Below are 21,495 nucleotides of genomic sequence, written 5' to 3' on the forward strand. Positions count from 1 at the left end.
GCAGGACTCTCTTGAGACCCCTGAAGTCTGCCTGGAAGGTCAGCACTTGGGCTTTGGTGGCACGGGGAGCCTGTAGCATTGTCATAGGCCAAAGCTGCCCCCCATGTGGTACTGGAGTAGGGGATCTTCTGGCAGGGGGATGGGCCCTGGAAGTTGGGCCTCCCAATCGCCACACCCAGCCTTCAAACCCCCAAACCTCCCCATGACCCAGAGCAAATGCTGGCCCTAATTAAGTGCAAACGATGAGAGCTTGAGGGGGAGTGGGTTGTCAGGGTGAAGGCTCTGCCGGCTTGGCCCCTTCTCCAATGGCGAATCATCCAAAACAACTCACTGGAGATGGGATGAGACAGGGCAGGGAGGGGCAGTGAAATGGGGGTTTGGTTTGATGATTCCACTTTGGCTCCCCCAGGAAGACAAGTGTGCATTGGCACGCTGCTCTGGCTGAGATGATGGAAAACAATTTCCCATCCACATCTTGGCTGGGGAGACACTTCCAGAAGGAGAGGGGGTAGTATTTTTCCCCTCCTCTAAAATATTCTGGGAATGGCTTTTCCCCCCATCTCGTTAACTTTGATGGAGGTGGGGAGGATTAGGAGAAGAGTTACATGATGCTGATGGGGGTGGGGCGTAATTTGGTCCTCTATCGCTGACTCGTGAGCTATTTCTATAGACAGCCAAGATACTTACTATTAATATAATCCTGAACACTCCAGTCAAGCTCGTCCTACCATAGACTGCTGCTATTATTAACCCAGGAGGATTCTATCCCAACGATCACATTATTATGGGCCCAGAGTTATGTATCAACGTGATTGCCATTCTACAGATGTGGAAACTGAGGCATCAAGATGAAATGAAGAGGGGTTTAAAGGAAAGAACGCTGGACCTGAGGTCTTGGTGGGGCTCATTGGGCCATAGATTCTGAGCCAGAAGAGACTTTTCATTCAGTATGTCTCCAACATTTACCAGTTGGGGAAACTGAGGCACAGAAAGGGAAAGGGACTTGTTCAGGGTCACACAGGAAATAAGTAGGCCCCTTGGTTTCAAATCTTGCTCTTATTCCACTACACTGCTGGGCCAGGAGATCTGAATTCAAATTCTGGTTCTGCTGCTTAACCAGATGTGCAACCATGGGCAGGTTGCTTCAGCTGTCTGTACCTTACCAAGCCCCTACTCAGTTTCCTGAGTCTCCTAGTCAACTTGCTGGGGAAAAAGATACAGTCCTGTGGGGGCAGCTAGGTGGTGCAGCAGATAAAGCACCTGGATTCAGGAGGCCCTAAGTTCAAATCTGGCCTCAGACACTTGACACTTACTAGCTGTGTGACCCTGGGCAAGTCACTTAACCCTCACTGCCCAGCCCCCCCCCCAAAAAAATAAAAGAATGAAAGATGCAGCCCTTTTGGGGGAAAGGGCCCCTCCCAGGGACCTAGACAATGGGAACTCCTCCAATTTGGGGCTCCTGGACTGAGGGAGTACCTAGCTCTCTTTCCTTATGATGCCCTTATGAAGAAGGAAGTGCAAATATTGAGGCAGATAGGTGGTGCCACAGTGTGCAAAATGCTGGGCCTGGAGTCAGGAAGACCTGAGTTCAAATCCAGCCTCTGTCTGCCTCAGTTTCCTCATCTGTAAAATGGATACAATAAGGGCACCTATCTGGAAGGGTTGTCGTGAGGCTCAAATGAGCTAAATGTTTGCAAAGGGCTGAGCACAATGGCCGCCACACAGAAATTGCTACATAAATGTCAGCTATGATCATTTCTCTGTTACAAAAGAGGCTTGCCTAGGGTTTCACAGCTGGTATCATTATTAAGTGTTAATCAGCCTGGCTCCAGTACAAGAAGAATCTGGAATGAGACCTCCTCCTTCTCAGCTCTCTGTGTGCCCCCAGAATCATGCCAGTGACCAGGTCTCTCAAACATCAGGGTCCTCCAGAGTACACCCCAACACTATGTCAGCCAGGAGGTAGAGAAGAGCTGGGCTGCCACCTGGATGCCCTGGGTGGGTGCTTTGGCCCAAAGCTCCAGGCCACACAGCAGGCATCTCTCCTGCCCCACAAAGAGCAGAGCCTGTTTCCTCATTTGCATTCTGGGGGTAAGTTGATGAATTCAAGTTACTAGGCAACCTGTAATCACATGGCCTCAGGCAGGTCACTCCCCTTCTCTGGGAGGAAGCTTCCTCATTGGTAAAATGGAGATAGGGCCTAAACCTGGGCTTTCATTGACAAGGAGAATTCCAGGGTGAGGACACTCTTTACCAATGCAGACTGACACCTTCTCTGCAACACAGACCCTTAGAAGAACTGCTTAGAGCTGGAGTGTCCCACTCAACTAGAAATGGGGGCCACCAGACCCACGGGCCCTAGGAAACCCCACCTTAACATGAGTGACATTTTCTTCCAAATTACCTAGGTCCTCGAGTGGTTTGATTGCTCTTTCTAAATGTCTCCCAATTCCATTTGAATCTGGTTTGGGCTGCACTCAGGAGTGTGGTAGGCCACATGCCCTGAGGGCCGAGTGTCAAAGCAGGTACCCCATCCATTAAGGCCCCCAAAGCACTTCACAGTTCACAAAGCGCCTTCCTTTCAATGCCTCAGTGAGGTGGGTTATCCCCTCCACAGCGCAGAGCAGGTTTAGGGGCATGGTACCCCCACAAACTGGAAAAATCTGTGTTACAGGTTTTGGCCCTCCCTTTTTACCAGATGAGAGAAAAGACCATATATGGACTCTTCTCAGAAAGGCAGAGAGTGAGTCTGGTTCCAGGCCCTACAGCTTTGTTGCCCAAACCTCCCAGCAGGGGGCCTCCAGGCACACAAGGCTCTGAGGAGCTGCCTCCTGGGCCTTAGGCCCAAGTAGGGCCTGAAGAGGGGCCTGGATTTTGTGGGAGTCAGGCTGGGCTGGGAGTTCACCTTGAGGTGCCAGAGGTGATCCCCACGTGACTTGAAGCTCAAGCCCCGACTTGAGTTTTGTTTTGTTTTTAAAAGGTTATGTTTACACTAGCACTGTTTAGTGGGGAATGGGGACATTCTTACTCCAGCAAAGGGTTGGGGCCTAGTGCTGCAATCTGATTGGTTGATAAATGGAGCAATCTGATTGGTCAAATCCCAAGTCAGGTTTTCTTTCTTGAAGAGTTCTGTAAGATAACACAGCATTGTTCTGAGGAGGAGCTGATACTCTTGCCCAGAATAGGTTATGGCCTGGTATCATAGTTTGTAAAAATCTGATTGGTCAACTGGTACCACCTGATTAGTTTCTAGAACTGTGATTGGTCCACTTAATACAATCTGATTGGTTGTTATTGTTATGCCATATGTTGATAGGGGGAAAGTATGTAAATGACAAATAGTAAAATGTCTTAATGTGATTGGTTGAAGGGGACACCTTGAGGGATATAGAGGTGAGGGACCTCACTTCAGTGCACTCTCAGGCACATTCAGAAGAGTGCCCATCTTCGTGAAGATGAATAAAGAAGCCTTCACCCACTGACTGCTGCCTGCTTGGATTCTTGGAGCAGTGACCTGCTAGCAACACTAGAGCTGCTAACACTTGAGCTGCGACACGAAGGCTGCTAACACTCAAGCTGCGCAACACTATTTGAGCTGTTAGCTGTGTTTCTAACATGGAGAAGACTAAAAAATAAAATATGTTGATATGGTACAACACTATACATATATTTTATGCATTTCAGAGTTTCTAAATATTTTCTGTAACATCTGCTGACCTTCACATATCGTTTGTGGCTTCTGCAAAACTCCCCCCAAATTCCCATTTAATTTCTTATGCTGACCTGTGATATATGGGATCCACAATGGGGAAAGTTGTGATGGGGAAGGGATTATTGTATTATCTCAATTTGACAGATGGGGAAACTGAGTCTAAGAGGAGTGAAGTGATTTGCCCAAGCTCACATAGCTAGAGTTTGAACCTGACAAGTGATTTCCTGATGATGATGAAGGTGAGTGTGAATAGAGAGGAAAGGTCATATGGGAGAAATGGTGGAGAGACAGAAATGACAAGAAGTGCCAATGTGGCACATGTGCCAACGGATCTGTGGAGTGGGGAGTCAAGGATGCCTCTGAGATTGTGAGCCTGGATGACTGGGAGATTAACTACTTCACCCCCTAGGCTTCCTGTTTCCTTAGCTATAAAATGAGGGTGTTCTACTAGGTGGCCTCTACAGGTCCTTCTAACTCTAGAGTAATTAACATATGAAGGAACTTCATCCAGAAGCCTGGCAGAAGAGGCAGGAGGCTATGTCACCGCTGCTTCCAGCCTGGCCTGTCTTCCAAAGCTTCTCGACAGAGAGCTCCCATGAGGGTGTGGGCCAACAACAGTGGCCATTTTTTTTGCAGGGCAATGAGGGTTAAGTGACTTGCCCAGGGTCACACAGCTAGTAAGTGTCAACTGTCTGAGGTCGGATTTGAACTCAGGTCCTCCTGAATCTAGGGCTGGTGTTTTATCCACTGTGCTACCTAGCTGCCCCAACAGCGGCCATTTTGACAAACTTTTGAAGTTGGCCAGCTTCTCCCTTTCCTTGACTTACAGACGCAATCACAGGGAGCAGAGTTGGAGGAGAGGTAAAGTTAGGAACAAGGTCCCTTGAACCCTGGCAACTCACCATAGACAAGTAGTTGGATGGTTCGGTTTTCATAGAGGCCATGCTGAGTATTGCTGAGGACGATGGTATAATTCCCAGAATGCCTCACTTTCACATCTGTGATGGTGAGTCTGTACCTTAATGGGTCAGAATGGTACGTCAGGTTCTCTGGGATCAGCTGGCCATCCTTGTACCTGTCGGGTGGGGCAGAGGAACGGTTGGTTATAAGGGTGCTCCTTAGACACCCAGTTATACTTTGCATTTGGGTATTTGAGCTCTTCACAATTAGCCACAAAAAAAGGGACAACAAGATCATTCTGAAAGCTCTCCTGTTGATAGGAAATCATAACCTCTACGTGTTAACAATCAGGGACCTCGGAACAGCCACCTAGTCATTTTTGTCTTATTGTTCAGACATTTTTCAGTCATGTCTGACTCTTTGTGACCCCACTGGGAGTCTCCTTGGCAAAGACGCTGGAGCAGTTTGCCATCTCCTTCTCCAGTGTATTTGTTTTTGGTGAGGCAATTGGGGTTAAGTGACTTGCCCAGGGTCACACAGCTAGTAAGTGTTAAGTGTCTGAGGCTGGATTTGAACTCAGGTACTCCTGAATCCAGGGCCGGTGCTCTATCCACTGCGCCACCTAGCTGCCCCCCAGTGTATTTATTGAACAAGCATTTATTAGCTTGGGTTAGGCACAGTCTTAGGTGTTGGCTATAAGGACACAAATGAAGCAGGCCCTTCTCTCAAAAAGTTTACATCCTACTGGGGAAGAGATGACACCAACACAGGTAATGGTAGCCAATGTATGGGTCACCTGAAGACAAAGTGATTTCTCCATCCCAGTCTGGAGTCATCCTAAGGGTCTGGTTGGAGAGAGGGACTTAGGAAGGGGAGAGGAGAGGGAGGAGAAGGGAAAAAGAGGGGAAGAGAGGAGAAGGGAGGGGAGGAGAGGGGAAGGGAAGGAAGGAGAAGAGAAGGGAGGGGAGGAGAGGAAAGAAAAGAAGGAAAGGAAAGCCAAGGAAGCCCAACTCACCAGGTGACATTGGGCCTGGGGAAGGCATCCACTCTCACGGACAGCTTCTGCACACCATGGCCAGCGGTCACTTCGTAGACAGTGTTCCGCCTGTAGGTCACGTTGATATATGCTTTCTCTGGAAATAGAAAGTGAGCACAAACAAGGCTTAGGAGGACATCCGCTGAATAAACTAGGCCCTTGTGGGCTTTGTGCACTTCAATGGAATAACAATGAGTCCTTCAACAAGCATTTATTAAGCACCTGCTGCATGCCAGGCTGACAAAAACACCCCTGTTCATTCAGGGGCAACATGTACACAGGAAAATGAATACCAAATACATACAAAGTTATTATGCAAGGGAAAGCACCAGAATCTGGGAATGTAAGAATGGCCTCTGTGTAAGGAGGCACCTGAGCTGAACCTTGAGGGATGCTAAGAAGGAAAGGGAAGGAGGAGGAACATTTCAGGAATGGGGCACAGCATGAGCAAAGTCATGGAGAAAGGAAATGAAATATTGTATATGAAGACTAACACATAGGCCAGTTAGGCTAGAATGCAGAGTTTGTGAAGAGTGCCAGGCCTGGAGTCAGGAAGACTCATTTTCATGAATTCAAATCTGGCCTCAGACACTTCCTAGCTGTGTGACTCTAGACTGGTCACTTTACCCTGTCTGTCTCGATTTCCTCATCTGTCAAATGAGCTGGAGAAGGAAAGGGCAAACCACTGCTGTATCTGTGCCAAGAAAACCCCGAATGAGGTCATGGAGAGTCAGACACGGCTGAAACAAGTGGGTGACAACAGCACAATTCACAATAGACCTGGAAAAGGATGCTGGGACCAGAGGGTGAAGGGCTTGAAACATCACCGAGAGGAGTTTGTAGAGAAGGATGGTGCCAGGAGAGATGTTGGGGGCGGGTGGTCCCTGGACTAGCTGAGTGGTCAGAGCCTGGAAGCGGGTTGGGAGGTGGGGGCAGCAATCAGGAGGAGCCTGTTGCATTGTCCTGGCTTTCCTGTCTCCCTTCAAGTCTCTGTTCAAGCTCTACCTTCTCCAGAAAGCCCGGCCCAGCCTATCCTCTCCAATCTTAGGGCCTTCCCTCCTGATGAACCCCAGCTGATCCCATACAGAGCTTGCTCATACAGAGCTGTTTGCAGGGTAGCTCCCCCACTGGATTTGAGAGCACAAACTGGTTTTTGCCTCTCTTTGTATCCCTAGTACTTGGTCCAGTGCCTGACACACAGTAGGGGTTTAGGAACTAGGTAGGTGAGAGGTGATGAGGGCCTGCACTAAGAGGGTGGGCACATGAAAGAAGAGAAGGAGAAGGAGAAGGATGGGAGACATCTTGTGGAGGCCCAATAGACAGGACTTGGCAACTGACCTTTTGGGAAAAGAGCAGCAATGAAGGGGAAAAGAGTGAGACATAGCAGCTGGTAGTATAGCCCAGTGGTGTCCAACTTGAATAGAGATAGGGCCACTAAATGCACACAAGGATTCCTGTAGGTGCAGATTGACTTAGAAAACCACATAGTAACATTATCTATTTCCTATCATGTTTGTACTGCTCTAGCTGCACTCAGGAGTGTGGGAGACCATGCCGGTCAGCAGATACCATAGTGATAGAGAAAGGCAAGGGCAGCCTTTTATTTGTTAAAGGCATCAAAGAGACTAGAGCATATCTATAGTGGAGTAGGTCAGAGATGGTCAGGGCTGGGAAGACCCTTAGAAGAGAGAAGGTCAGAGCTGGGAGGCTCTTAGCACACAGAATGTTGAAGCTAAGAGGGCCCTTACAACAGGGAAGGTCAGGGCTGGGATGGCCTGTACAATATTAAATGTAAGAGTGTTGACTTACCCAGAACAGTGATATTGATGCTGGTCTGGAGGCTTGAGCCATTGCCTTCCTGACATCGGTAGAGGCCACTGTCCTCCACAGTCACATTCCAGATGGTCAGGTTACTGTAGCTTTTGTACACAGGGGTTGTGTGGTCCATGTTCCTCTTGATTTCACAGCACTTGAGATTTGTCTTGTTCTGTGAGATGGGAGGAAGCACAATCAAAACCAAGCAAACCTTTTAAGGCTCCATGAAGAATTTGCTGAGCTCTCCTCATGGATCCAGACCTGAGCTACCCTTGCGTGGGGGGGGGGGTACAGACATGACCATGGCTCAGCCCCCACCCTCAGGGATTTCATACTCATGAAACAACTGGAACAGAATAGGAGTCTCTTTGTAAAAGATGATCAGATAGACCATAGCCCAGATAGACCATAGCACGAAGATGGCTGCTGGCCTTGGTTGGCGGAAGAATGAGGTTGTGAATACAGGTGTCCTGATAGACAGTAGCCACGTGTGACCCATGTGACATAATTAATGAGTGTTGGAGGTGGGGCTCAAGCCTGGGTTCTCCAGGCCAAGTGTCTTATCTTAGGTCCCTTCCCCACAGAATTCTGTTTGAGCTGAGGAGCTAGCGTGAGAGAGGTAACCTCACTGATGGCACCATTTTGCCTAGCTAGGGCAGGCTCTCATCAAGAAGAAAGGGCTCAGACTTGAGGAATTGAATACCTGATCCAGAAGCAGCAATCACAGGAAAGTGACTGTTGGTGTGGGGGAATGATGTGCCAAGGCCAAGCTACCTCACAGCATAAACTCCCTGGAAGAGGAACTAGGCCAGGGCAGAAAGAGTGAAAAAACCACAACCACTGGGAGAGCTGGGAGGGACTTCAGAACATGGAGAACCCTTTAGAATCCAGAATGTCAATGCTAAGAGGAACCTCAGAACACAGAGCACCACAGCTGGGAAAACCCTAGAACTTAGAACATCCCTCTTCTAGCTCTGAGAACATAGCCCATAGAATGCTCAAGCCCTCAGAGTTCAGTATATTGGAGCTGGAGGGGACCTCAGACTATAGACGGCAGAATGCCAGAGTTAGAACCCAGAATACACACGGACTGCTGGAGATTGAGGAGGCTTTAGACCATCCAGCAGAAAAGGACCTGGGCTCACGGTCCTGCTGGCAAAGGAAGTGAGCCAACCCCTCCTTCCAGCTGGACTCTCACCCCTTTCCTCTTGTACTCCCAGTCGAGCTTGATGCGCCCATTGAACGTGGTATCGGCGGTGCAGGTCAGACTCAGGGTTTCCCCAGCGAGCAGTTTTTGATGATTGACTCTGATGGAGATATTCTCCTTTTTGGTTTCTGGAAGATAGAATGGAGGCTCTAACTCCAAAGATCTAAGCCCACCCCACCGGAAAGGAAGACAGGTGAGAAAGAAAGGGAATCTGCTGATTGCTTGTCTACATCCCCTCACTTGATAGAGATGTGGACTAAATGACAGTACAACACCTCCAAAAGGCCGGGAGAGAACTTCTGAAGCTATTGGAGCCAAGCACACACTATCCCCAGCCAAGGTTACAAAGAACCTATCGGGGTGGATGGGGAGTGGGATCTAGAGCTTTATTGTAGCGTTTGATCCCATCCGACAAACATCTATGAAGCACCTACTGTGTGAAGAGCCGTGATGGCCACTGGGGTAGGGGAGAGAATAAAAAGTATGGTATATTCTCCCTAACTTGGCTTAGATCCAAACATGAATGATACGCAATAATATATAAGGACATGAGAGGTACCAAAATTCCATGTGGTCCAATGTGTAACTGAGAAAATCAGAGCAGCCTTCCTACAGGTGGTAACATCAGAGTTGGACTAAATGAGTAGGAATTCAACAGGTTGAGTAGGGGAAGGCATTGTTTCCCCTGGGGGCAGCATGATATGGCAGAGAGGTTTAGGGGCCAAATTTTAATTGGGGAATGTTAGTTAGGCAGCTTGCCACAATATTGGGGCAAGGAAGGAGATTAACAGCCTCTTTCAAAAACAGAACAGGGTTTATTAACAAGAATGAACTTAAAAACACAAGTAAGATTAGTAGAATTAAGGAAAAGGGAAAAAGGGAATGGGGGAAGGAAAATAATACAACCTGAATCACACCACTGCCTGGGGCTCAGCAGAGAATACAGCTGCGTCCCCTCTCTTTCCAGCTCAAATGCCAGAATGGCAAATTTCCTCCCTTCTCCTTCCCAGCAGACCCTGGGCTATCCACACACAGCCCCAAACTAATTGGCTGGCAGCCCTGACTGACATTCATATGATTGCCCTCACCAGGCTTCCAGTCATTATAACTTTGCAAGGCCCATATAGGCATTGATGAGTGGTGATGACATGAGCTGCCAGCATCAAGGCGATGACTACAGCCAGTGGGTGGAGCACCACGCTGGTGCGGAAGTGAGACGTCTGAGCCCCAGCCAGTGTGTGAGCCAAGGTTTTTTTTTAATTCTAGCCAAAAGATGGGGCCATAAGAACCTGAAATCACAATTAATTCTTTACAGAGGTCACTGAACTTGGGAGTCAGGAAGTCCTGGGTACAAATCCTGCCTAAGATACTTACTAGCTGTGTGACCTTAGAGGCAAGTCACTTAACCACTATGAGATTTGGTTTCCACATTTGTAAAAAGGTCTCTAAGATCTCTCTTTGTAATGGTCTCTAAGATCCCTTCAGGTTCTAAGAATAGGGGTCCTCTGAACTTTTGTTACTAGGAAGTTTGATTTTTGATCTTTCTTGAATCTTCCAGGAACTTAACCTGACAGAGGGTCTGGAAGTTGAGAGGTTACTAGGAATAAGAGATGAGATGAGTCACAAAAGAAGCAGCTCTCAGCTAGACATAGGGGGGAAATCTCATAACAACTAGAAATTCCAAAATTGGAATCAACTTTCCCAGAAGGAATGAGCTCCCTGTCAGCAGAGTTCATCAGAAGTATTACAGAGGGGACAGCTAGGTGGCCCAGTGGAGAAAGCACCAGCTCTGGATTCAGGAGGACCTGAGTTCAAATCTGGCATCAGATATTTGACACTAGCTGTGTGGCCCTAGGCAAGTCACTTAACCCTCACTGCCCTGCAAAAGGGAAAAAAGAAGTATTACAGAGAGGATTCATACTCAGGTCAGTATTAGGTTCTGAAACCAGTGTTTAACAACTTTGTCAGGAAGTTTACCTTTGTATAAAAACCCCAATCCTTCATGTTTCCTCATGGCTAAGTTGTAGGGGGCAGATAGAGTTCTGATTCCTATTTCCCAGGGCATAGGTTTCTTTAAGTTATAAGAAATTCTGCAGCTCCTTTTTCTGGGGGTCTCAGATAGATATGAAATTGAAAGGTAAGTGACTTGCCCAGGGTCATGCAGCAGCTAATATCAGCAGCAGCAGGAAGAGGAGGATTAGAATGGGGGTCGCCCTAACTCAGGCACCCTATCCACATCATGCTATTGGCCTAAAATAACTAGAAGCGGCCTCACTCCCAAGGAATCGCTCTCTTCTAACAAGATGCACCCCCTATGATTGAGGCATAAGGGCACATGAAGCCCTACTTCCAATCTGTGTGTGGTGAGACGCACTCACCCACTTTCTGGGGTAGGTAGAGAGAGACGTAGGTCTTCCCGTTGACTTTCGTCACGCACTGGAGCAGATTGCTGAAGAACTGGTAGGATGGGTGGGTGACCGTGAAGCCTTTCTGGGGGTTCCAATCCTTGCTCGTGTAGTTGAACTTGCCTGGGTAGAACTGGAGGAAGAGGAAGAGGAAGATGGAAAGATCCAGTTTGGTTCTTAGTGGTAGCACAGATGAAGAACCTTCTCCCAAACATGGAGGGAGAGTCAGGGAGAGTCAGCACTGGGGAGGGGAGAGGCGATGGAGGCAGAGGTCCTGTGGGTGAGGCCCCGGGGCTGAGGCCTGCTTCCAATGCCTCTGTCTCTCTGAAAGGACTCAGAGCTGGGGAGAACCTTCTAGAACATCTTAGAGATGTGACCAGAAGCAGCATCAAATGTCATCAGCAATGGGTTAGCAAGAGCAATAAAAATCCAATACAACAGAGAGAGTGTTGGTTTCTGGCTATCTAAGTCAATATGGGCCCACCGCTGGCTCAAATCCAGTACCTTCAACCAACCAATTAGCAAGCATTAATACAGAGACAAGTGACCTAGTCCCTGCTCTCAAGGAGTTTACATTCGAACGGGAGTGGAGACAATATGTGTGGAAAACATAAAACATGTAGAACATATAGGAACATAAGGCATAGAATGGACACATATAGAACACATATGGAAACAAAGACATAGAATATAGAGACATAAGACATGCATAGAACAGACACATATAGAACCCATAGAAACACAGGACACACATAGAAACATAAGACATATATAGAACCGATACATATAGAACCTATAGACACACGAGGCATATAAAATAGACTTATAGAACCTATAGAAACATAGACCACACATAGAACAGACACACATAGAACCCATAGAAACACAAGATACACATAGAGTAAACACACATGGAAACATAATACACACATAGAACACATGTAGAATCTATAGAAACACAAGACACACAGAACCTATAGACACACAAGACATAGACCAGACATATAGAAACAGACCACATATAGGACAGACACATATGGAACCTATAGAAACACAAGAAATGTGTAGAACCCATAGAAACACAAGACACACATAGAATAGACACATATAAAAACACAAGCCACATCTAGAACCTATAGATACATAGGGTACATATGGAACAGACACAAGATGATGGGAGAGCTGGGAAGGGGCAAGATTCTCATGCAGAAGAAGGTAGAGTTGGAATTGAGTCTGGAAGGGATTCCAAAAGGCAGCAATGTGGAGGGATGGGAGCCCAGAGGGGGCAGTAAGTGATGGAGCCTGGAGTCAAACCTAGGCCCTTGGGCTCCAAGAGTCCTCTACTGCATTTCGTCAGAGGACCAGTTTCTTCTCTCCGGGCCTTAATTTCCTCTTCTGTAAAAGGAGAGGGTTAGGCTAGATCATCTGAGGTCCCCCCCCCACGTCTAGATTCTTTCACTTCCCTGGCCCCAATTTCCTTCTTTGTAAAATGCAGGAGTTGGACTTGATAGTCACTAAGGTCCCTTCTAGTTATAGATCTAGGAGAGCATGCAAGGACCCAGTTAAGGGTCCTTTCCACTAGATTAGGCTGATCCCCAAATTGCATGACCGTAGTCATCTCCTCAGCAAAACTCTGATAATACCTACCTTGCCTCCCCCAATTAACCTTGTATGGAGATTGTTGTTGTTGTTGCTAATGGCATTTATACAGAGTTTTAAGGTTTGCAAAGCACTTTATATAGGCTAGCTATCTCATCTGAAGATGCCTTCTAAAGTTTGATGCCTATCATCTCTTTGTCATTTGTTGCTGTTAGAATATTGTCGTTGTTTGGTTGTCTTTCAGTCATGTCCAACTCTCTGTGACCCCATCTGGGGTTTTCTTGGCCAAGACACTAGCATGGTTTGCCATTTCCTTCTCTAGCTCATTTTACAGATGAGGAAACTGAGGTAAACAGGGTGAAGTGACTTACCCAGGATCACAGAGCTAGTGTGTGGGGCCAGACTAGAACTCAGGTTTTCCTGACTCTAGGCCCAGCGCTCTATCCACTGCTCCACCTAGCTGCCCCATTAGCAAAGAAGCCTTCATAAAATGTGACCTTTTCTGCCTCAGACTTTTGTTCAGATGCCATTTTTTTTGGTGAGGCAATTGGGGTTAAGTGACTTACCCAGGGTCACACAGCTAGTAAGTGTCAAGTGTCTGAGGCCGGATTTGAACTCAGGTCCTCCTGACTCTAGGGCCGGTGCTCTATCCACTGCGTCACCTAGCTGCCCCCAGATGCCATTTTTACCGTTTATTGCATCTATTTATCTGCATGGTGTATGCCCTTGTTGGAGGCTCCAGGCTTCCTGAGGCTGGTGTTCTTCATCTTAAAATCCCTAGCACCAAGCACAAGGACTCATATACAGCAGGGGCTTAAGAAATGCTTCTTGCAGTAAACTTGCTCTATGGATTCTGGGAGGATACTTTGAGATCTACAGAAGGTAAATTCCTCAAGGGCAGGTGACTTTCTTCTTTGTCTCTCTATCCCCAGCATCTAGTACCTAGAAGGTGCTTAATAAATGCTTGCTCAATTAACTTATCCAGTCCAACCCTGCCCTCATCCTTTTGCAGTTAAGGAAGGTGAGGCCCAGGGAGGCAGCAGTTAGAGGAAGAATTGCTACTAGAGCTTGCCATTGTCCTGGTAGAATTATGTGCAAGGTTGGTAATGAGGGTTTGAGGTTTGGGCCTAAGAACTTTGAAAGGGAAAATATTCTGAGCTTCCTCCTCTGGGAAATGAGGGCTCTGAAGTCCCTCCCACTTCTGATGTTCTGGGTTCTAAAGTCTCTCCCAGCCCTGACATTCCCTGTTCTAAGGCCCGTCCTAGCTCTACCATTCCTTGTTCTAAGGGCCCTCTCAGTTCTGACATTCTAGGTTCTAAGGGCCCTCCCAGCTCTGAGATTCCCTGAACCCAAGGTGGAATAGAAACAAGGCTCTCGAGCATCACTTATACTCCTGTTCCGGCTGCTTGGGAAATGTTTGGCTCTCAAAGACAAGCAAGGATGTCCCCCTTCCCACCCCACCCCTTTTGTCCTTTCAAGGTGAAATTTGGCTGCTGGCAGCTGTTTAATTTGGGAAAAAGGATGTTCGAAATTAGCTGGGTCCCTTCCTTGCCTGGAGCTTCCTCTTGGCATGGGAAGGAGACAAGGAGACTCCAGGCAGTCACCGAGGCTGGCTGGGTGCGGCCGTCCCACCCTCATTAAGAGGGGATGGAGGCTGGTGGCAGGGGCCAGCTGGGTGCATACCTCTGCTGCTGACTGCATCCTGCGTTCCCCCACCAGCCCTGTTATTCGACGCTGGCTTCCCAAAACACAGGGGCACCTTCCTTTTTCCTTTTGAGACAGCCCCTCCTGACAGGAGCAGAACTATCTTAAGGGGCCATTCTTTTTTTTAAATCTCACTTTAATGAATATCTTTTGTTTTGACATCATCCTCATTTCCAAATATATCCTTTCTCCTTTCCCTCCCTGATAACAAAGAAATAAAAGAAAGAGGGGAAAAAAAGTTTATCAAAACCCACATCTGATGGTATATGTACCCTATCATGCCCATAGTCCTCCACCTCTCCAAAGATGGGACGAAGGTGCAATTTTCTTGATCCGTTTCAGAGCCCAGCTTGGTTGTCATGACTACACAGTTTTATCTTTTTTTTGTTTATTTTTTTAAAATCCTAGTTTATTTATTTTGGTTTATTTTTCAAAAATGTACATGGTTGGAGTCAGAGTGTAGATTGTTTTCCTGGTTCTGCTTATTCCACTTTGTATCAGTTCATACAAGTCTTTGGGGCCATTCTTAAACACTGCTCTGGCATGATAGGAAGAGCCAAAAGACCTGGGTTCAAGCCCCAGCTCTGCTATTTATGGCCTTAGCAAGTCACTTCGATTATCAGAGCCTCAGTTTCCATATCTGTAAAATGAATGTGTTAGACTAGATTAGCTGTGACTTATTAACTGTAACTTTTTGGCAAGGAATAGGGGAATAAACTACCTCATCTGGAATGTTCCTTCTGGCTTTAAAACAAATGATACTATGACCTCTCAAGCCTCAGTTTCTTCAGCAGCAAAATGGGGCTAATATTGCAAAAGAAATATGCATTTCTTTCCCCAATAGTTGGCTATTCATAGGCAGGAGGATGAAGGTGGCCTGGGCTTGACGAGATAAGGCACAGGGAGATGATGTTTTAGAATTAGGAATATTTTGACCTTCAGCATCCTCAACTGTCAGAGTCACAGACCATTAGAACTAGGAAGACCCTTAAAATAAATAATCCAATCCCCTCATGTTACAGAGAAGGGGACAAAGCTCACAAAATGATCAAGTGGGGCACTGAAAAATAGAAGAAAAAATGTGCTGAAGGTGGTGTGGTAGGGGGGTGCTATGGGTGTGGAATACTGCATATCTTGGAAGGTTTGGCTGACATGTTCATTAGTTAGGGCAGCTAGGTGGCACAGTGGATAGAGCACCGGCCCTGGAGTCAGGAGTACCTGAGTTCAAATCCGGCCTCAGACACTTAACACTTACTAGCTGTGTGACCCTGGGCAAGTCACTTAACCCCAATTGTCTCACTAAAAACCAAACCAAAACAAAACATGTTCATTAGTTTTGGTGAACTTCCTTGCCCCTCCCCTTTTTCTTTCTTTTTCTTTTCCTTGTATTAAGATAGGAGGATTGTTTTGGAAATGAAGACAGCATAAAAACAAAATGTCAATGATTTTTTTAAAAAGAAAGGAAAATGAGGTATAGAGGGTTAACTTGTGACTTGTCCAAGGGCACACATGTTGCTCTCTGATCCTCTCTCACTCCCCAAGATTGTAAACTACTTGAGGGCAAGCATTGCTACATCTACATCCATAGTGGTGGTGTTGTTGAGTCATTTCAGTCTTGTCCGACTCTTTGTGACCCCATTTGGGGTTTTCTTGGCAGAGATATCAGAGAGGTTTGTCATTTCCTTCTCCAGCTCATTTTACAGATGGGGAAACCGAGGCAATCAGGGTGAAGTGACTTGCCCAGGGTCACACAGCTAGTAAGTGTCTGAGGCAGGATTTGAACTCAGGGAGATGTCTTCCTGACTTCAGGCTGGGTGCTCTATCTACTGTACTGCCACCTAGCTGACCTAGCACGTAGCAGGCACTTAATAATATATGCTCACTCCCCCTCCATCTTTCCCTCCTTCCTACATTACAAAGCCAGAATTTGAACCCAGATCCTCTGACTCTAGACCAAGGTTCAAATTTTAGAATTGATTTTTTTTCTTGGATAATCTTGGGAAATTCACTTCTATTTTCTGAGTTTCAGTTTGTTCCTTTGTACAAATGTGGGTGATAACACAGTAATTTCTTCACAAAGTTGTTATGGGAAAAGTACTTTGTAAACTTTAAAACCATAGATAAATGGGATCTAGCTGCTATTATTGGGCACTTAAGTGGCACAGTGAATAGAGTGCTGGGCCTGGAGTCAGAAAGACCTGACTCCAGGTTTAAATCTGAGTTTAAATCTGGCCTCAGACACTTAATAGTTGTGTGACCCTGGGCAAGTCACTTCACCCTGTTTGCCTCAGTTTCCTCATCTATAAAATGAGCTAGAAAAGGAAATGGCAAACAACTCCAGGATCTCTGCCAAGAAACCCCCACAACGGGGTCACAAAGAGTCAGACATGACTGAAAAATGACTGAACAAGAATTTGCTATTATTGCTGTTGTTGATCCTCAAAAGTAGATGTCCCTGCCTAGTTTGGGTAGGCTTGTCAAAATGCTACTCCCTTGCATTTTCCTATGGAGGTTGCCTCAATAACATGGCTTTCTTACATAGAATCTGAAGGAAGCTTATCAAATGGATTAGACCTCAATGGCTATGGATTGGATGGTCAGGTGAGGATTGTGGTGGTAAAGACCCTCTTAGGAAAGCTGGAAAAGAAACAAAATACCCTTATGTCCCACATCTTCCCTCCACATTTCAGATGCCTTAGAGTTAAGCTCCAAATAAGCCTCTCTCAGATCCCAAAGGTGTTACTTACCAGATCCAGCTTGACATCTAGGTCAGGAGAAGTGACTCGGCAGGGGACTATCACCTCCTGTGCTCCAGAAAATATAGTGATCACTAGTGGTTCATCATAGTATCTCTGCACAAAGGGCTGGCTGTCATCTGTGGGAGAAAGAAGGCAGATGATGAGCTTTCAGGGCCACCAAACCCCACAGGAATAAGGTAAGGAACAGGCTGCTCTTCTCATGAGTAGGTTTAAAGATATCAGTAGCCATGAGTAAATGAAAACATTTTGAATTCACATTCACATTGCCTTCCCTAGCAGGGACCCAGACAAAGTCTCAAGTACTGACCTCTTGAGGCAAGGTCCTTTGAAGCAAGCATAGAAGCAAACCCTTGGTTAGTGAACCAGGCAATCTAGTGGGCAGAGCAGCCACAGAGGCTAGACATCAGTCTTTGCTCCAAATATGGGAGTCCTCTAGACACCTGACTGGCTTAAGGTGCCTCCTTCTTTCTAGCTCCAGCCCCCTCACCTGGGGCTAAACTTGGAGGACAAATGGAATTCCTTATTTTGTCTTTGTAAAATACCAGGAGGGTGTAGTGGCTGGAGAGCCAGCCAGACCTGAATTCAAATACCACTTCTAGCACATAATTACTGAATGACCCTGGACAAGTCATTGAACTCAGTACTTCTAGGCTATCCTCTAAGATACCACCAAGGCCTTTCAAAGACTATGAGTTGAGGAGAAGGCACCAACCTGCTTTGGGAGAGGACATTACCTTACCAGGAATTCCCTACACAAATGGAATCACAAGTCTAGACCCTGTCCCTAAAGTAACAGATAATAAAAGTCTATACAGGCACACGTCTATGGGCCTTGAAGGTCAGCAGGTCACAGTACCTCCCTTCCTCCCTCCCTCCCAATGTTGTTGTCAGGAAAGTATTATAATTCCCACTCTCCAGATAAGGAAATTGTAACCTTGAGATCATGTGACTTGATCAACAATAGGACCACAGACCTAAGGAGGGTCAAGACCATGGAGTCCAGCCCCTTCATTTTATGGGGGAGGGAAGTGAGGCTCAAAGACAGGAAGGCCACCCAAGGGTTCAGAGATTTAGTGCAGGAAGGAACCTCTGAGACCATCTAGACCAACCCTCTCATTTTACAGATGGGGAAACAGTCTCAGGGAAGGGGAACTAATTTACCCAAAGTCACAGAGCTAATGAGGCAAAGGTGAGATTTGATTCCAGGTCCTCCAACCCCAAAGTCAGTGTACTTTCCACTGTAAGGCACTGCCTCTTAGGAGGTAGCATGGTCTCAAAGCTGATGTGCAAAACTGCCATTCTTTACCCCATCTGTCCCCCCCTTTATGTCCCTGAATTCTGATGTGAGATCCAGTGGTATATTCCAAGTGGCCAATGGGTCATCTCCACGTGGATGCCACACAGTCAAATTCAAGATGTCGCAAACTGAAACTGTCAATGGGAACCCCACGAAACTCCTGAATCTACTCTTGGTGCCTCCAGCTATTTGTGACCCCATCCCAACTGAGAGATTATACTACCTTTGGGTTCTAAGGCCTGTTGGCTTCACAAGCTGAGGGGGAGGAAGAAGGTGGGTACAGAATATATAGTTGATGAGACCCTTCTTAAGCTTCTGGGGTAGGCATCCAGTGGACAGGCCATATGTGACAGACAGGTTACCTCAGAACTTCCAAGACAGGGAAAGGTTACAGGAAGATGGGGCTGGCTAGAGACCACAGCTGTGTCCCCAGCTGCTGCCCCAGGCAATAGGGATAATGCTAGGGGGCAGCTAGGTGGCACAGTGGATAAAGCACTGGCCCTGGATTCAGGAGGATCTGAGTTCAAATCCGGCCTCAGACACTTGACACTTACTAGCTGTGTGACCCTGGGCAAGTCACTTAAACCTCATTGCCCCACAAAAAACCAAAAACTAAAATAAAAAAAATAATAAAAATAGGAGCAAGGCTAGGCAGCTCCTGAAAGCTAAAACCTTGCTTGGACCTTCCCTTTGCTCAGGATTGGAGAAAGTGATAGAATCATGGAATGTCAGAGCTGGGAGGGAGTGGCCTTAGAACCCAGATTGGGGGGGGGGACAGTGGGGGGTGGAGGAGCTCTGGCAGAGCACCCTGCGCTGTTTGCAATGGAGAAACACTATAAATTTTCCCAATAAAAACAGGGGTAAAGCAAGGATACCCAGTTCTCCTGACTATTATTTGACATAGTTCTCAAAATGCTAGCTATAGTGGTGAGACAAGAGAACAAAATGAAAAGCATAAACAATTATAGAAGCCCCATATTAACAATGGGCTGCCTCAAAAGGTGGGGAGTTTCTCCATCACTGGAGATTTTCGGCAGAGGCTAAATGATCCCTGTGTGAGAATTGGAATGACACCCCCTGCTGAGAGGGACATTGTGAGCTCTGGCCTGAAAAGAAAACATGTGACTTCGGTGTCCAGAAGTTGTGTCTGCCATCTGTATGTCCTGTCAATCAGTGCCACCAACCAATTAGCTTGGAGCTCTGTGTGAGGACGGCCCTGTTTCCTGTTTCACAGGAGGCTTCTGGGAGAAGTCATGGAGGATCAAGGGTTCTTTTGGTTCCAGACTTAGGCTTGGCGGGAGGTCGGAGGCTGGCTCTTACAGATAGCTAGACGAAGGCTGTTTTACCTCTCTCCCTCTCTCTCTCTCTCTCTCTCTCTCTCTCTCTCTCTCTCTCTCTCTCTCTCTCTCTTCACTAACTTCTAATGCACTTTAATAAATACTTAAAAGGCTAAACTCTTGCTAAATCTTGCTAAATTTAAGGTGACCACTCATTAGATTTTAGACATCACAACTAGAATTTTAGACCTTACACCTGTAAGGGGATTCTGGCTCAAATATGGTTCAGACAGAATGCCCTCAGAGGTCCCTCCCAGCTCTGGGATTCTGTGTTCCTGGCTGACGAGTGATGTATAATGAGGAGACCATACAGCTCAGCAAAGCACTGGGAAGGATAAGGGGGCCGGGGGATAGCCGGGTGAGGAAATTAGTCTCCTAATGGAATCGACAGCTCAGTCAGGAGAGCTGAGGGACAATGACTCCATAGGAACCAACCAGTAAGAGCCTGAAACACATTTCCAGGAGAAGACGCCTGCCGTGGCCCAGGGGTCGGAGGAGGCGGCCATGGTATGCTCAAAGAGGAAATTGGAATTCCAATTGGAGCAATGAGGAAGGCCTGGCTCCAGACGGCCCATCACTAGGGAGGTGCCGGAGAAAAGGACCAGGTGGGAGGCACCTTCCTCTTCAGCTGGAAGGAAAGGGCCCCCGAAGCCAAGCCTCCCACCTCTAGCTCAAGTTTCAAGGAATCCTTGGGAAAAGGATACTAGGCTTAAAGAAGCCCAAAAGACAGGGAGGGAAGAGGAAAGTAAAACAGCCTATAAGCCCAGTCTAGGGCAGGATGTAGCAGTGGTAGGTGGGCCCTGTACTGGGGGAGGAAGGCCACTGGATATGGAATCAGACAACTGAGGTTTGAGGCCCCAGCCTTTGATGCTTATGAGGGGCATCACTTCTCTCTGAACCTCAGTTTCCTTTATCTGAAAAATAGGGATAATCCTTGTACTATATAATCCACAGGATTAGAGTCACGAGTGTGGAATAAGCTTGAAAAGCTTAAAATGTTACAGAAATAGGAAATTTTATTGGAAGGAGACAGACTTTTGGGTGGAAGATCTCCTAATGCCTGTCCACCCAAGCTTTCTTGTCTCCTTGGATTCCTTCCTCATTCATGCACCAGGGAGAGGGAGAATTCAAAGTCAGGTCCTCTTCCAAATCTAGTGCTTTCTTCTTGCTACCCTGGGAACAATTTCTAGCATCTCTGAAAAAAATGAGGAGGAAAGAAATAAGCCTTTCTTAAGTGCCTACTATAGGCCAGGCACTGGGCTAAGCACTTGACAAATACTGTCTCATTTGAGCCTCACTGCAACCTTGTTATTATCCCCATTTTGCAGATGAGGAAACGGAGGTGGATAGAGGTTAAGCAATTTGCCCCGAGTCACACAGCTAGTAAGTATCTGAGGCCAGATTTGAACTCAGATCTTCCTGATTCTAGGCTAGCACTCCACTCAGATGTCAATTCCAGCTTTGATATTCACTGTTCTATGGTCCCTCCTGGCTCTGACAATTCTCTCTTCTAAATTCAGAGATACGCACAATGGCGGAGTTCAAACCAGCAGTATGGTTCTAGATTTTGAGGTCTGGGTTTGAATCTAGCCTCTGTCACTTTCTACCTTCATGACCTTGGGAATGTTACTTCATTTTCTGGTCCTGTTTCCTCTTCTAGAAAATGAAATGTTTAGACAAAATGGCCTCAAGAACCTCTTCAAGTCCTAAATATATGACCTGGG

General features: G+C 46.8%; 1 protein-coding gene across 1 annotated transcript in view; it reads right to left on the reverse strand.

Moving 5' to 3' along the window:
- Nucleotides 1-21,495, reverse strand: part of LOC122733289 (vascular endothelial growth factor receptor kdr-like) — a 194,377-nt gene that overhangs the window by 93,075 nt on the left and 79,807 nt on the right. The window contains exons 4-9 of the mRNA XM_043973570.1: nucleotides 17,126-17,253; nucleotides 11,049-11,208; nucleotides 8,662-8,798; nucleotides 7,458-7,635; nucleotides 5,628-5,745; nucleotides 4,615-4,787 (exon numbers count right to left, since the gene is read on the reverse strand). Of these exons, the coding sequence (XP_043829505.1) occupies nucleotides 4,615-4,787; nucleotides 5,628-5,745; nucleotides 7,458-7,635; nucleotides 8,662-8,798; nucleotides 11,049-11,208; nucleotides 17,126-17,253 (894 nt within the window). The remainder of the gene's footprint in view (nucleotides 1-4,614; nucleotides 4,788-5,627; nucleotides 5,746-7,457; nucleotides 7,636-8,661; nucleotides 8,799-11,048; nucleotides 11,209-17,125; nucleotides 17,254-21,495) is intronic.

Source organism: Dromiciops gliroides, chromosome X (assembly GCF_019393635.1).
Source record: "Dromiciops gliroides isolate mDroGli1 chromosome X, mDroGli1.pri, whole genome shotgun sequence".
Lineage (NCBI taxonomy): Eukaryota > Metazoa > Chordata > Mammalia > Microbiotheria > Microbiotheriidae > Dromiciops > Dromiciops gliroides.